Consider the following 14,987-nt stretch of genomic DNA (forward strand, 5'->3'; position numbering starts at 1 on the left):
TATTGTTATGATTGTTGTCCCCGCCCCCTCCTCCCCCTTTCCCTCTTTCTTTCTCTCTCTTAACCCAACCGGTCAAAGCAGATGGCCGCCCACCAAGAGCCGGGTTCTGCTTGAGGTTTCTGCCCATTAAAGGGGAGTTTTTCCTTACCGCTGTTGCCAAGTGCTTGCTCATGGGGGAATTGTTGGGTCTCTGTAAATTAAAGGGTACGATCTTGACATGCTCTATGTGAAAAGTGCCCTAAGATGACTTTTGTTGTGATTTGGCGCTATATAAATAAAAATTGATGGATTGAAATTGATTTATGATCGGACATGATCTGAACTGATCTCTGCAATCCCTTTGTAATTCACCACTGGTTCTAATGTTTCCGTAGTATTTTGGTATATGATATAAGTCCCTTTGGATGATAAATTTTGGTCTCACAGATGAAATCTAATAATTGTAGCTGCCACATTAGGTCGTCTGAATGTTAAGTGAAGCTTCATGTTTTTACTGGATAGAACAACAAGGCTCTATCCCAACTAAGCTGCTTAAGGAAGTTTTACCCTTAGTTAGTACTTCCTTACTACATATGATCAATCTGTCTTTATTAGCAGGCTATGTACCACAGTCCTTTAAAGCAGCTGTAATAAATCCTCTTCTTAAAAAGCCTATTCTTGATCCAGGTGTGCAAGTTTGAACTTGACATACTTTGTATTGAGCAAGGCCTAGAATGTTGCCTCACAGCCCAGCGTTGTTCTTGGGGGCTTGGTAAAGACCCACTGGAAGTGAACAAATTGCGCAACATCACCTCTGCTTCCTCTTGTTTGTTGCTTTGAGCTAGTGAGTAAGACACTCATCAGCAAACACTGTGTAAATAAGAAACGCACCAACAATTTGTGACTTTGTGCCAAACTGAACTTCGTTTTTGTGTGTATCTGCAATCTTGGAGGCAAGGAAGAGAAATCCTAGAAATGATCTTCTACTCCACAGACATGGTGGTAAAAACACTGGTAAAAACCAAACTTACAAATCCACCACTGCATTTATTTTCTGTTGTCTGTTTTTCGGGAAGTTACTGCCAAAAGTAAAAATGTTAAACTTTTGACACCTGCCTTTTTTGCGTTGCTGGTCAGTCCTGTGTAGCCTGAAATTTCACTATGTCTTGTATTGTATAGTGTTGTATTCAATCAGTTAGTCCACCACTTTGATCCAGAATGAAATGTCTCAACTACGTACAACATTTATGTAACATCCCCTCAGGCTGAATTGTAATTACTTGGATGATCCCCTGATTTCCATCTAGCGTTGTCATCATGTCAGTCAGCCAGTCCACCACTTTGCTCCAGACTGAAATATCTTGGATGGATTGCCATAAAATGTACATTCATGGTGTCCAGAGGATGAGTGCTGCTGACTATGATGATCCCCTGACTTTTCCTGTAGAGCCACCATGAGGTTGACATTTTTGGTTTTGAATGAAATATCCCAACAACTGTTGGAAGGATTACCATGAGATTAGAGATCCATATGCCTCTCAGGATAAATTGTAACTTTTCATGCAGAACGGCCATAAGGTCAAAGTTTAATTCATCCAATAGTTTGTTTTATGAACAAATACCTGCAAAAACATAGCTTTACTTTGTCTTTAGTGCTAATTTGCAAATTCTAGCATGGTAAACTAAGATAGTAGCCATGGTAAACAGTATACCTGCTAAATATCAGCCTGTTAGCATGCTGACGTTAGCATTTAGCTCAAAGCACCACTGTGACGTACAGTTTCACAGAACTGCTAATATGTCTGTAGACTATACAGTACACGAGAGGGCTGTAAATCATGTACATACATGCACTGATTCTTTTCAGTGTGAATGTCACCTGTTACATGTGTGTAAAAATGATTCCTAATGGTCCTCCTCTGGTTTACTAATGTTATGATTGTTCTTCTGTAGCCAGCTAGCTAGTTTAGCTAATTAATTTATCTCTGCAAGTTGGTGAACTCCCTGGCTGACTTGTTTTAAAATGAGAATCATGTAAAAGGGGTTTAAATATGCAATGGATACATAAATTATAATGTGCTAAAAGACTGAGGGTGAAGCTATCAGGCATGGTTTTGAAAGGGCTGAAAGAGACACCACCCTCCAAACTCTTTGTATACTGAGTATCTCTCTAACTAAAGCAGTGTTGCCAGATGGGAAATGTTAAAGTATCTTACCAGAGGCTTGAAATTATCATATTTTGAGGAAAATTATTGTACAAGTAAGTCATAACCAAGAGAGCAAATAGGCGTAAATGTGTAACTTTCAGAAAACACGTGTTTATTGAGACGAACAACTCTTCGACACCGCCTACAAATCTAGCCACATTGTTTAAAAAATGTTAAAAAATTGCTGATGTAGTATGATGCATGGAAGGGGGTAGTCTGATTGGCTGGAAAGACATCACGTGAAAAGACATGCGTAAACACATCTAGGATCCATATTTTACTATCCTGATCGTGTTGGCAAATGAATTAAAATGACTACAATTACTAATACTAAGTATCACAAAATGATCAAATTATCGTACATTATGGGACTTTTGGCATTATTGATCGTACATTGTACAGAGGGCAAAATTATTGTACAAATATAATTATTAATAATAGTATAATAATATTATAATAATTATTGGCAACACTGAACTAAAGCCCTATGAACACCACTTCAGCCACTCTATGAAGAAATCCGAATACTGACAGTTCGTTTGTGCCTAGTAAAATTAATCTACCGTATATTCCTGCCTACTTTTTCATTGCAGTTTTTTCACAACTTCCAACTCTTGTTTTCCAGTTCATGCTTGTTAAGCCATCAAGTCTGTAAGTAACAAATATGATTATTGAAATGGCGCAACTTGTTTGTGTAATGTTATTAAAAGGCTGATCCAAATTTTAAAATAATAGTAATGATATTTTCTCATTTAGCGCTAGGAGTATCTACCCATGCATGAGATATTCATTGATTCATTAACAAGTTTGTTTCAGAGTAACTCGTCTGTCTTTTTCTTCCTGTGACCAGTCTAAATGTCATACAAACAACTTTTACATTCACTCAAAATAATTATTCCGAATATGACAATATTCCGAATTTGATACGGGTCAGCACTTACTGTTTGGATTTTGAATTAGGCTGTATTCCGAATGTAGCATTTTCCGATTAAGACGTGGGATATGCCGATATTATTCAGGTTTTAGGAGTATTCTTTGGACATGTATACAGCACATTCAGAATATGCGTCTCAATTGGGGTCTTTACCGCAGTTTGCGACACACAGCCTCTTGCCTATTTACGGTCGACTCTATGTATTACAAACACACCAACTAGCCAACAGTCTGTAAGGCTGGGATAGAGATGCATGACAAGCTGGTTGTGTAACGCACCCCCGCACAGGCAAAATGACGTATGCTGGAGCAGGAAGGCAGACAGAGGAGAGGAATGAGAGGAGAGTTCAGGGCGGGATAGAAAAACAGAGCTCGCCATCTCCATGACGGCGATGGAGGGGATTGGTTATTATCCTGACATGCAGCCATGGACTGACAACTTGACTCAGCAGTGTAGTAATCATGAAACAACCTAGGTACTGGATGTGCCTGTAACTATAAATTTATAATATCAGTCATATCAGTATCACTTATAAATATCAGGCAGCAGCTCACTAATGTTTTTCACCACGCTGGTTTACTTCACTGCCTGCGGAGATCTTGTGATTCCCGTTCCTACTGGAGCAGAGGGAAACTCTGAAAACCCTCTGCATGTAAACAGGAATATTAGTGGAATATTCATTTTCATTAGCCGTGTAAACAACTCAGTAGGAAAATTGTCTTTTTTGTTATAAGGTCAAAAAACTGAATGTTTTGTGCATGTAAACATAGTCACTGTTTCATAACAAATCCTGCTGATGTGAAATCTCATTACCACAGAAACAAATGAGCAATGCAACCTCAATGCCCGTTGTGTCAATGTATTTTGTTGACCCTTGAGCTGGAGTGTCATGTCAGGGCGGCAAAATGTAGTGATTCAGGGGGGCATAGCTGGACAGGCTGTGCCCGAGCTCTGAGCTCTACCTCAGTGCTCAGTGACATGTCTGCTGACAGCATCTGTCTGCTGTGGGAGGTGGAGCAGGTGGAGAACGAGACCTCAGAGCCAAAGGGGGGGTGGGGGTGGGGGTGGGGGTGGACATTTCAGTGGGCGGCGACTTGTTGAGCAAAGCAAGATGCTCAGCTGGCTGGTTTTTGATCTGTGATTCACGGCAGTTACAGTGGAAATATGTCAGAACATCCGTAGAAACTTCTCAGACACAACAGAGCTAAATACACCCTCACCCCTGAGTTCTGCTACCTGACTCTGGGTGCCGTTATTTTCAAATATAATGTATTGAGAAACTTCTCTTTCTCTGACTGAGCCAATTGTCTGTGTCCACATGTATCGTCTGCTGCAAGTAGATTCAAAATGTCCAGTGGAAAGAATAAAAGAGAGAGGAGAGTGCAGCCAGTGTTTTGCATTAGCCTGGCAAGCTAATGGTCAGTAATGGATGAAATGAAGCAAAGTTATAGCTTCAGGTTAAGGTCTCAGATTTGGTAGAACCAGTTGGGTCTTAAAGACGCAGGTATGGGCCAGGTTCTGGTCTCAGTTTTAGGACCATCCAGAAGTCTATTGCCTCCTCAAAGCGCTGAAGTGGTGTATTTAGAGATTTATTGAAACCAGCAGGCTAAAGGGGGCCTGGGTTAACAGCTGGTTGCACTGTAGCTACAATAGCAAGCAGCTATTAGCTGACTGCCAAAACAGACGGTGTTTGTTTACAGCTTGGAGGCAAACAGCTAATCTGTAATGCTATCAGGAAGTCCTATAGTCCAGTTTCAAATTCCACAATTGGAGAACTATATTTCAACAAGTTTCAACACACTGTTCTTTGCAAATGTTTTCCAAAGAGGTTGAAAGGTTTAAAGTGGCTATAATCAATATTTTTCACAATAACAAAGTAGTGTGCACAGTCATGAACCTACATGAGTTTTCAGCAACTCAGCCGCTCTACCTAGTTTAACAGCAATCACATGATCAACACTCAGCCAATCATGAATGCTGATCATTGGTTTCAACTCTCTACTCATTTTGCCTTAGTTATTCAAGATATTATCCAGGATAACAAGTCAGTCAAATTAGCTGGATGAGAATTCACAGTGTTATTATAGCCTGATAACAGCATGTTAGCCTGAATTACTTAAACCAGATTTGAAGAACTGGGCTGGAACTGGGAAATTCAAGCCAAACTCTTAACATCCGCTGCTGCTCACTGCCCGACACAAATATGCAGTAATTATTCACCTGCAGACGAATTAGAGTGTGACGCTGAGTTTACTGACCTGAATGACTCATGTCATCCACCTCAAGGTGTAATTATGAGTCTTTACTGCTTACGCACCTGGTGTGGAAGTTAGTATGCACACAGACTATCTCAGTGGGCTTTTCAGTGTAGTACAGTGCATGTGTCAACCTGTCCCTTTATTTCATGATGAAATATGTCAAAATAATAAAGGAAAAGGAGGTAACGACACCACACAAATACTTTGAATAAAAAAGGGGAAGAGGACAAAGTGCTGAATGTTGGTCTCGGATCTGGACATGGCCTTGTCGCAGTTTATCTGGGTTTTTTTTTTTGCCTTGGCGTTGATGATGTCAATGAACTCTGGCTTCAGGGAGGCTCCACCAACAAGGAAACCATCACCATCAGTCTGGGAGCCGAGCTCCTTACAGGTGAAACCGGTCACAGAACCTCCATAGATGATCCTCACAGAGTTGGCAACAGCTTCAGACACGTGGGTCTTGAGTCACTCCCTCAGCTTGTGGCCTCAATGACTCATGTGGTGTTTACTTGTCTTGAGCTATCAGGAGTGTTTGTTGGACAACCTCGGTTCAGATTTTCTCACCACAGACCAGCTGCAGTCACAAACTTGTGTTTGTTCCTCGGAACATTCTGGAAAACTATAAAAATATGGTGGAGCCAATTATAGGACTTTCTAGAGCTAGGGATGGTATCTACTAGCCAGTTCCATTTTGGGTCTAGTTCCCAGTTAGCAAAAGAACTGCACTGGTTAAGCTCAAACTTCTATCTTTATTATTATTATTATTATTATTATTATTATTATATTTTTTATTAGCAAAGTGCAATAGAAAACAAAGGTAACAGGCTTCTCATTGAAAGCCGACCAACACTGTATTTAAAATAACAGAAATAATAAGCTGTAGTTAATTACTATTAATTCCGTAACGGCTTAAATAAAAAGTCTGATATACAGTATAGCTTGTGAAACACAGTAGGCTACAGTTGTTAGTTGAATGTGTCAGATACATTTAATTAACATTCACATATTATGCTGCTCAAATCATTTTCAGGTTGTAAACATTAATTAGGCTGCCGCTGAAAACTGTTTCTGCCTTCTCAATCAACAAAAGCTGATCAGAGATCTTTGAGTTGTTATTTTAGCCTTTTGTTACTTGCAAATGTTGAAAGATCTACCTACTAAAGGATACGAAAAGATCTGAATTTGATACTGGATTTGAATTTGATAAAATGAATCAAATTCCACCCCCATCTAGAAAATTTCCTGCATATGCTGCCAGAATTTACCTCTTTTGATACTACCAATAGGGGTCACCATAGTTAGAAATTGTACAATTGTACAAATTGTACAGTCTGACAGATATAAAATAATGACCTTCAAGTAAATATTTCATTCACAATAAATGTTTGTTTTGGTTCAGATTTACAAATTGTGCACAACCCCCAGCTCAATCTTCAGGCAAGATCCTGCTATGTTTGTTAGCCAACGTGTGCACACAGGAGAACAGGCTGTCTTCAGTCTTGTTTGTAGTAACTGTTTCTATGATGTGCCTGTTCAAGGATGCAGTATTGGCTAGCATGAGCTGACACTGGCTCAGGATCCTGAACTATCTGGATAGTTTGTGTGTCTACGCCTGCTAAGAAGAACTGTGTTGTGGTTCATATGCACCTGAACAAACAGAAGACAAAGCCTGAGTCATCAAGTTAGAAGGATCTTCGTTGGTACTGTTCTGTACTTCAGGACTGTGAGACTTACGCTGACCTTAGAAGGTCAGCAGATCTTTGGTCCCCTGTGCCCTGCTGCAAATGTGGCCTGTGCTGAATAGGTTACTGGACAACTGGGCATATGGAGCTGAAAGCAGTCCTCCTTGCTCTCTGGCAGTTTCTTTGAGGATATTGACTCTTTTCTACAAAAGAACTTTTCCAGGAAGCCTAGTAACCTTTTTAAGGAACTCAAGAACTTTATGTGTTTTGACAGGAGGAAATGGAGAAGTCTAAATTCAGTTCCTGGTTTGCTCTGGGGTTAGTACTTTCTGAAGGCAAAAGAACTATCGGGACAGATTTGGATGTAGTGAGTGTTGCTGATTGGACAAATACAAACCTCATGGCTGCTATAACTCCTGTATAATATTAATTCATACGTACCTTAAACAACTCTGGTATTAACTTCCCAGCTAGTCTAGAAAAGAGTTAAATAAAGATCTTGAGAGAATGTTGAAACAAAATGTAACATTATTTGCTTATTGATTAAATGAGGTAATGTGCTAAAGCATAAAATTAACTTTAAAACACTCAGACAAACACACATCAGATTGTCACTATATATGTGGACATTATCGACAATGACCCTGCCGACCATCCAGTCGACGAAAACAACACTTCAGGAGACGAGTCAAAGTAACCGGAGTAGGATACAAGTTAGGCCCACATTCTTTCTTAGGCATCGGCAACCCATGTCACTCAGTATATGCTGTGGCAAAGACATAACAACTAATAATTTCTCAGGTGCTATCTGTGCCATGACAGTGAAAAGACAAACAGGAAAGCACAGGAAAGATACTAGCCCTTTTCGACCAAATATTTGCAGAAACTCTGAAGCCACAGGTACTAAACTCAGGAAAAGGGAAGTCCCCTTTTGTGCATTCCTGTTTGTTGTTGTGTTCTTTGTATTTACTACATGTTTTCTCATTTCTGTTAATCAGGATTTGTTTTTTTCACTTGATCGCTGATCCTACCCTCTTGTTTGCTCTTGCTCTTACCACATTCACACTCTTATGTCATTCCAGTAAGACTTGTAGGAAAATTAGCTACATATAACTGTTTTAAACTCAATCAAGATTGCCCACCTCTTATTAGGGTTGGGCGATGTTCTCCATAGTCAGATCGTTCTATCGTCACCCTGTGAGATTGGCAATACCTGATGTTATCACCTGGGTGGGTTAGGGCAAAACTCGGAAAAGACTCGGCAGCCAGACTTGTCTCCATTCATTGTTTAGGAGAAGCTGAGATTGTCACTAAAATGAGTACAGCTGGTCCACCTCAAAGGTCAATCCACATTAATTAAGCCTGGTCAGGTTCGTCTAACCCATTGTTGCTAACTTCAGGGCTAATCACCTTCACTTTAATCAGCAGGTGGTAAGCAAGACACAGGAACTTGGCTTTGGTCTTGTGGAGTTGTAGCATTTATTCATTGACAAATAGCCTAAACTGTAGACACACTGCACTGCTATGTTCACAACTATAAAGCTAATTTCATACTCTCTGCCCCAGTAGCCAGTCTCACCATGACACACACTCTCTTTCTCGACCGCATGCTCACTACGCACACAACCTACACACTGAGCTGTTCCTTAAAGGAGCTATAATTCTAGTATAAGACTGTAGTAAGTTAGTTAAAATTGCCTTAATATCGGCGCAGGAAAAAACAATCGTTGAGCATCCCTTCAATTGTCAATATACAATCTGACTGCCAATTGGCACAAACCTACTTCTTATCATAATATTGACTCTATCACCCAGTGTTTGTTTACTCTGTAAATGTATGCAAGTAAAAGCACTCATAGTGTCTGTGTTTTACCAATCAGAGCAATTCAGCCATGAAAATGCTGCCCAATAGTTCCTGAACCATCTCAAAGTACTTCTCCCCAAATAGGAACTGTTTTTGCATTAGGAACTATGGCAGAGGAATTAAATTTAGTCCCTGGTTCCACCAGGTGAAAGGCAAATAAAGTTCCTCAAAAGGTTCTTTGTTTCCTTGGGAACAGGGTGTTAAGCCCCAGTAAACCATGTCTCGTTGCACAGTGATAACTCTCTACATCTACAGACAGAATGGTCACAGTTCTCCAAACTGTGGAAGTCAGTTCATCAGAGCATCTGTTCTCTCAGAGCGGGGAGTTTATGGAAATCTGATACTGCTCCACCAAGGCGGAGGCTCACCTATAATTTGCCTCCAGGGAGTTGAGGCTTTGTGCACTCTGCTGGAGCCTGAAAAATTATAAAACTTACCCATAAGTTAGGATGCCTTTTTTTAAAAAAAAAATTAGTGGTCAACATTCAGTCCTCTTCAGCCCCTCTTCAAAAGGTGATGATTGTGCAAGATCATATGACCAAATTCAAATTGTTTCAAAATGGAGGAACGTTTTTGCTTGCAGGTGATATCCTGCAAGCAAAAAGCCAATCCTTCCCATGGTTTGGGTTAAAACGGTTACGTTTAGGTACAAAAACCACTTGGTCAGGGTCAGGGAAAGATCATGGTTTGGGTTGAAACAGTCAAATGTCCAGTTTAACGCCACTAAAATACCCAACATGACAGTAAAAAATATCCGGTTAGTGGTCTACAAGAGGTCCAGCAGTAAATTCCAGAAACCCAGTCCATACCAATAGAACAAACTACTATCGGCAAAGAAAACCAGTCTGGACCAACAGCTTGTGGACTACTGGCACAAAATCCCGTTCCGTGTCAATAGTTGGTAAATTAGTGTACTGGTTCCATAGCTGTAGCTAGTAGTTTTGATTTAAATACTTATTTGTGCTACTGCCATGATACAAGATACAATTTGGTAGATTTTTGTTTATTTACTGTAAGAAATAATACACACTTAGTGTCTACACAATTCACAATATGTAAAGTAAAAGACTTGTTGATTTCACAAGTTCCCAGCTTTTTGTAGCCAACAGCCTAATATTTTGGGAGGATAATGAGGCTAGCATGTCCTGTTAATGTGTCTTGTACTCTAGTGGCCTGAAAGATGCATAGCACCTACTACTTGGAGACTCAAAATATTCGAAAAGTATTTAGAGGTCCAGACCCTAAATACCAAAGCAACATAACACTCGAATTTCCCAGCACTACAATAAGCTACTTTGTTATACGCCATTGTGGTGGCAACAAGATTAAAAAAATGCCCAATCAGAGATGAGTATGTAAATTACATCAATGCAAACGAATGAATGCAAGCTTCAGGCTCATCAGAGACAAGAGAGACTGACTCTTTGTATCTGCATGTGTTAACGCTCAGTTAGAAATGGGCTCCTCGGTTTCCTCTCAGCAGAAACCAGCTGTCACTTTCAGCTGTTTAACATGGACAAACCGTTGTCTCGGCTGAACATCAGGTCTGATCAGGATGTGTTTCATCAGACAGCAGGTCGGATGTGAACAAACAACACCGGTTTTAAATGAGGTCTGCAGTGGCGACGAACAGCCAGCCAGCCAGCCTGCAGCAATGGAGGTCAGGGTCTCCGGTCTTCACTCCCCCTCCTCTTTTCCCCCCACAGCGTTGCTTCTCAGGCAAAACCATTTCCAAGCTGCTCTGCTCTGCAGCCAGCGCTGCAGCTCAGCTCTTTGTGTGGGGGGAAGGGAGCTCAGCAGGCAGAGAAACAGCCGGAACAGTAACCTCCACAACTGCATGCTCTCCATTTTGGAAAGGTTACCTCGTCACAGATATTCTAATCTCAATATATGACTTGAGTGTATAATTACAATGCTTTATGTACCTTGTGTGCACTGCTTTCTGGTGAACTGTCAAACCTATAAACTGTCTGACAGCCACACAGACAGCAGAGGGAGGAGGTCAGGCTTGGTTTTTTTGCGTCTTGAATGTCAGCAGCAGAGAAGGAAAGCTATTTAAAGTGAAGGTCTACAGAGAGAGGAAGCATTTGGGGTTTTTCAGTGCAAGCCAGCGGTAGACGCAGCAGAATAACAACGATCTCCTCTTCTGCCTGAAAATGTGAACAGAGGAGCCAAAGAGAAGAAGGAGAAGAAACAAACCGGCTCCTTCCACCATAAACAACATGGCTGCTTTCACACAGAAAACCTGAGTGCAAAAAAACCTGCTGGCTGTGTAAACAAAACACATTTCTTCTGTTTAGACAGCTATGAGGAGAAACAGAAGTGGGAAAAGAAACAGATGTAGAGGCCAATAAGAGACAGACACATCAAATGAAACCAGAGTGAAGAATGAAGCAGATTTCTTTGGTTTTAAACAAACCATCGAAGAAAATAAATTGCAGCAAAGGAAGGAAGGAAAAGCCAACAAAGGACAATCACTTTGATTTTTTTTAATTGAAGCAGCAGCTAGATCTGATAAGTCTTCAGCTTTAATAGATGTAACAGTCACTAAACTGATCATGATGCTTCAGTTTCATTAAGAAAAACACTGAGCCTGGAAAACCCTTTCAGCTCATTCTGTCCTGCACAGGAGTGTGATGAACTTCAACACCACCGCAAGTCCTGACAATGAAACTAATAATTACCTATAGTATCCACTAATCTGTTGATTATTAGCCACATTGGCAGCATGCATCTAGGGATACTTATGTCAATGGGTCCACAATAGAGAATATCTCAACAACTACTGAATAGATTGCCATGAAATTCACCACAGGCATTCATGGTCTTCAGTGGATGAAGCCTGATGACTTTGATGATTTCCTCACTTTTGCTCTTGCGTCATCATTAAGTTCATTAGACTGCTCAGTCTTTGACAGTACCTGGTCGGTCTTTTGCTGGCATGCCGTTATACTGTACCAAGAAACAGTTCAGCACAAAACCCTCTAAAATGGCAAATTGCCAGTTTTACACTTCAGATTTTGTATGGATTGAATAAATAACATGTTAATTAGTGAGCTTAATACATATATATGCTGGTAGATGGCTTTGTTACTCTTGAAAAGAGCCAGGCTAGCTGTTTCTCCCTGTTTCCAGTCTGTGTGCTAAACTAAGCTGACCAGCTGCTGGCTGTAATTAGTGGAGAGACTGGAGTGTGGTATTAATCTTCTCATCTAACTCTCTGCCAGAAAGTGAATGAGTATAATTCTCAAAATATCAAACTATTCCTTTAACACAGGAACACAAGAGTAGAACTTTTCACTGTCCTTTTTACTCAATTAATCCAGAATTTAAATTTCTGTTATGCTGAACTATGATTGTTCTGTAATATCAGTCTGAACTGATTATCGATTATTATCAGAATTGTAGATTTGCAGGTCAAAACTTGTTTAGGGGCTTTTTTTTTCTACCACACACAAATGCACACATGCATCTCTGTATGTATGTTTGCATGATTGTGCATACATCTTGAGGTGAGTTACTGTAAACTGACGTTGGTTCATTGTGGATCATTTGTTTTCACATGATGTCAGTGCAGTCAATAGAAACACATCACAACAACATTTTTTTTGCTCTCTGTCATCACCCGTGATGACATCAAATATCACTGATGTCAGTTAAATGACATGATAGACAGTGTGGAGGAAATCACTGCGGGCTCGTCTGTTTTCTGATAAACTCAGCACATTCAGAGAGCCTCACTGCTGACATACAACACCATCAATGATTAATGACTAAACAGCAGCAGACAGGCAGATGCAGGGAGTTTAATGTCTTTGCCGACGTTGTGATTGAAAATGATGGCGGACATTTTATTTGTTTGAGGACATGCAGCTGCTCCAGTGTGGGTTAAGTGTTTATCCAGTTTCTCTGCACGAGCGAGTTAAAGGATAAGGCAGGCGTTCTTCCTCCCTGTTTGTTCCTACTGAAGACGTAAATCTTTAATAGCAGCTCACAAATACATAGCTTCATTTTTTAAAATGAGGTTCAATAATTTCCAAAAACAACTGGTCACTGTAGTTTTTAGCAAACGTTACTTAAACAGGAGGAAATAATGGTTGGGGACTATTTTAAGTGGCCAAATGTGGATTAAGTTTAAGTTAATCCACATTTGTTGCTCCTTCGAGCATTTCCAGCAGCAGGACGTTGTGTGTGATTGAGGCAAAACAAACTACAGTGTGTGTGTGTGTGTGTGTTCATGGCAATGAAGGAACATGTCACCCAGTGCAACGGTGTGGCTTGTTGATGTGTTTTTAATAGATTTTTGACAACAATGGAATTCATTGGCACAGACAAAAAACATATATCAGGCTTTGGCTTTGAATGAACAACCAGCTCTGCACCTCTACGCAGCTTCTTTTTGGACTGGTGAAACCAAAACCATGCTGGCTTGTATAAAACGTCAAGGTGGAATTATGATTCTCTATCCTGCATGTAGGCAAAAGTGCAAAGGGGTCGCTGGGAGACGTTTGTGTAGCACTTTGGTTTACACTTGTCTGTAGCATGTTAACATTTGTTTTTCATCTCCGTTTCCTGAAAGCAATTGAATCCAGCAATCAACTTGAGGATGCACAGGTCTGCACCAAGTGTTTTTGAGATTTGGAAGATGTACACAATGGCTCCTCTGCAACCCACGGTTACCCATAACACCCTTCTTCAACGTTTACATGTATCTTTGGAGAAGCATGATTCCAGTTTTACGTAGCTGCCCTCAGTTCAGGAGCTAACAAACTGTACACTACCTGACTAAAACCAAACGGCAAACAAAGTTAGAGACTAGCCGGTGAAGAAAGTGGAACATTTAGCAGCTAAAGAAACAGATATTTTTGGGGGAGTTGGAGACTAAACCAGAGCTTGGGTGATGAGGGTGAATGATACGCAGAGCAACATTATCATCCCATTAGAGTCATGTTTGTGTCCACCTCTGATGAATATACATCCAATATTCACTCCCCTTTTAGCTCTGGTTTGGTCTCCACCAACTCATGTGAAAAAATATCGGTTAAGCTGATAAATGTCCCACTTTCTTCACTAGATAGTCTCTAACTTTGTCTGCTGTTTGGTGCTGGGAAGATACAGCTGCTTGCCACTGCTGGGAACAACCATAACAAATGTGCTATAAAACCAAAACTAGGAGCTAAAAGGGGCTAAAAGGCTCTGTATAGGTGCAGAGCTGGTGAGAATTCTGTGTTCACAACTACACATAGTCAGCTGATCCATATAAAAATATATAAAAAACTATTGATTAGTGCAGCTTTAATGGAAATCATTTGGTTTTTCCCCTAGAAATCATCTGGTTTTAATTAAACTAATAATTTTTTCTTATTTAGATACAGATGAACTGAATAAGAGCTAAACCACGATAAAGTCACCAGTTTACTGTGGTATGGAAACAGACAGACAGCTCCAGTTTTGCTGGTTCAACTGGCTCGACTGGCTCTACTGGTCCAGGTCAAGAATCTTTGGAGGTTCTTCAGGTGCTGCTGACTCCGCTACTGGATTGGTGTCCTGTAGGATGAAGAGAAAATGATCAAACTAGGAAGTAATTTCACACTGACAGTATCCTTCTGTTCACTAAAGTATATGGAGGGCTGTCCTCATACTAATAGTCATAAAGTGAATATTTATGACCATTCTCAGATTGTGTTGTCAGGGTGTTCAAAGACAGTAAAACGGAGGAGAAAACAAAGACAACAGAAAGAGGAAGTGTCATGCACAGAGTGAAAGGGAAATATGACTTCTGTTGAAGCGGTCTGGAAACCAGACTGGGGTTCTACAGATTGGGGTTGTTTGAAAGTGTGGAAAGAACCTGCTGAAGGACACTAAAAACAACAAGATTCACAACAGACAGAATCACAGGTCACAGTGTCCTTAATGAACTGTTCAGAGAACCGGCTGAAGCTGAAAGTTAACAGAAAAAAGGCTAAAAATGTCCAGAGACATGGTCTCGGGCAGCAGCCACAGCGGCTGAACAGCTGACTCTCTAAACTATAACTCTACTTTACTGTCAGTGTTCGTGCAGGT

At 40.5% G+C, this 14,987-nt stretch overlaps 1 protein-coding gene and 2 long non-coding RNA genes across 4 annotated transcripts in view; 1 reads left to right on the forward strand and 2 right to left on the reverse strand.

Moving 5' to 3' along the window:
* Nucleotides 1-1,979: 1,979 nt before the first annotated feature.
* On the reverse strand, nt 1,980-6,038 carry LOC122981256. The gene is made up of 3 exons (XR_006403196.1): nt 5,701-6,038; nt 4,922-4,925; nt 1,980-1,991 (listed from the first exon to the last, which is right to left on the reverse strand). It is a non-coding gene; the product is annotated as an uncharacterized LOC122981256 (long non-coding RNA).
* Nucleotides 6,039-12,730: 6,692 nt separating this feature from the next.
* The window catches only part of LOC122981255, a 571,779-nt gene continuing 569,522 nt past the window's right edge, over nt 12,731-14,987 (forward strand). Inside the window, exon 1 of the long non-coding RNA XR_006403195.1 lies at nt 12,731-12,995. This is a non-coding gene — a long non-coding RNA (uncharacterized LOC122981255). The remainder of the gene's footprint in view (nt 12,996-14,987) is intronic.
* Nucleotides 13,192-14,987, reverse strand: part of stab1 (stabilin 1) — a 93,559-nt gene continuing 91,763 nt past the window's right edge. For both annotated transcript variants that reach the window (XM_044349882.1, XM_044349881.1), the window contains one exon: nt 13,192-14,471. In XM_044349882.1, coding sequence (XP_044205817.1) covers nt 14,403-14,471 — 69 coding nt within the window. In that variant the 3' untranslated portion in view covers nt 13,192-14,402. The remainder of the gene's footprint in view (nt 14,472-14,987) is intronic.

Source organism: Thunnus albacares, chromosome 4 (assembly GCF_914725855.1).
Source record: "Thunnus albacares chromosome 4, fThuAlb1.1, whole genome shotgun sequence".
Lineage (NCBI taxonomy): Eukaryota > Metazoa > Chordata > Actinopteri > Scombriformes > Scombridae > Thunnus > Thunnus albacares.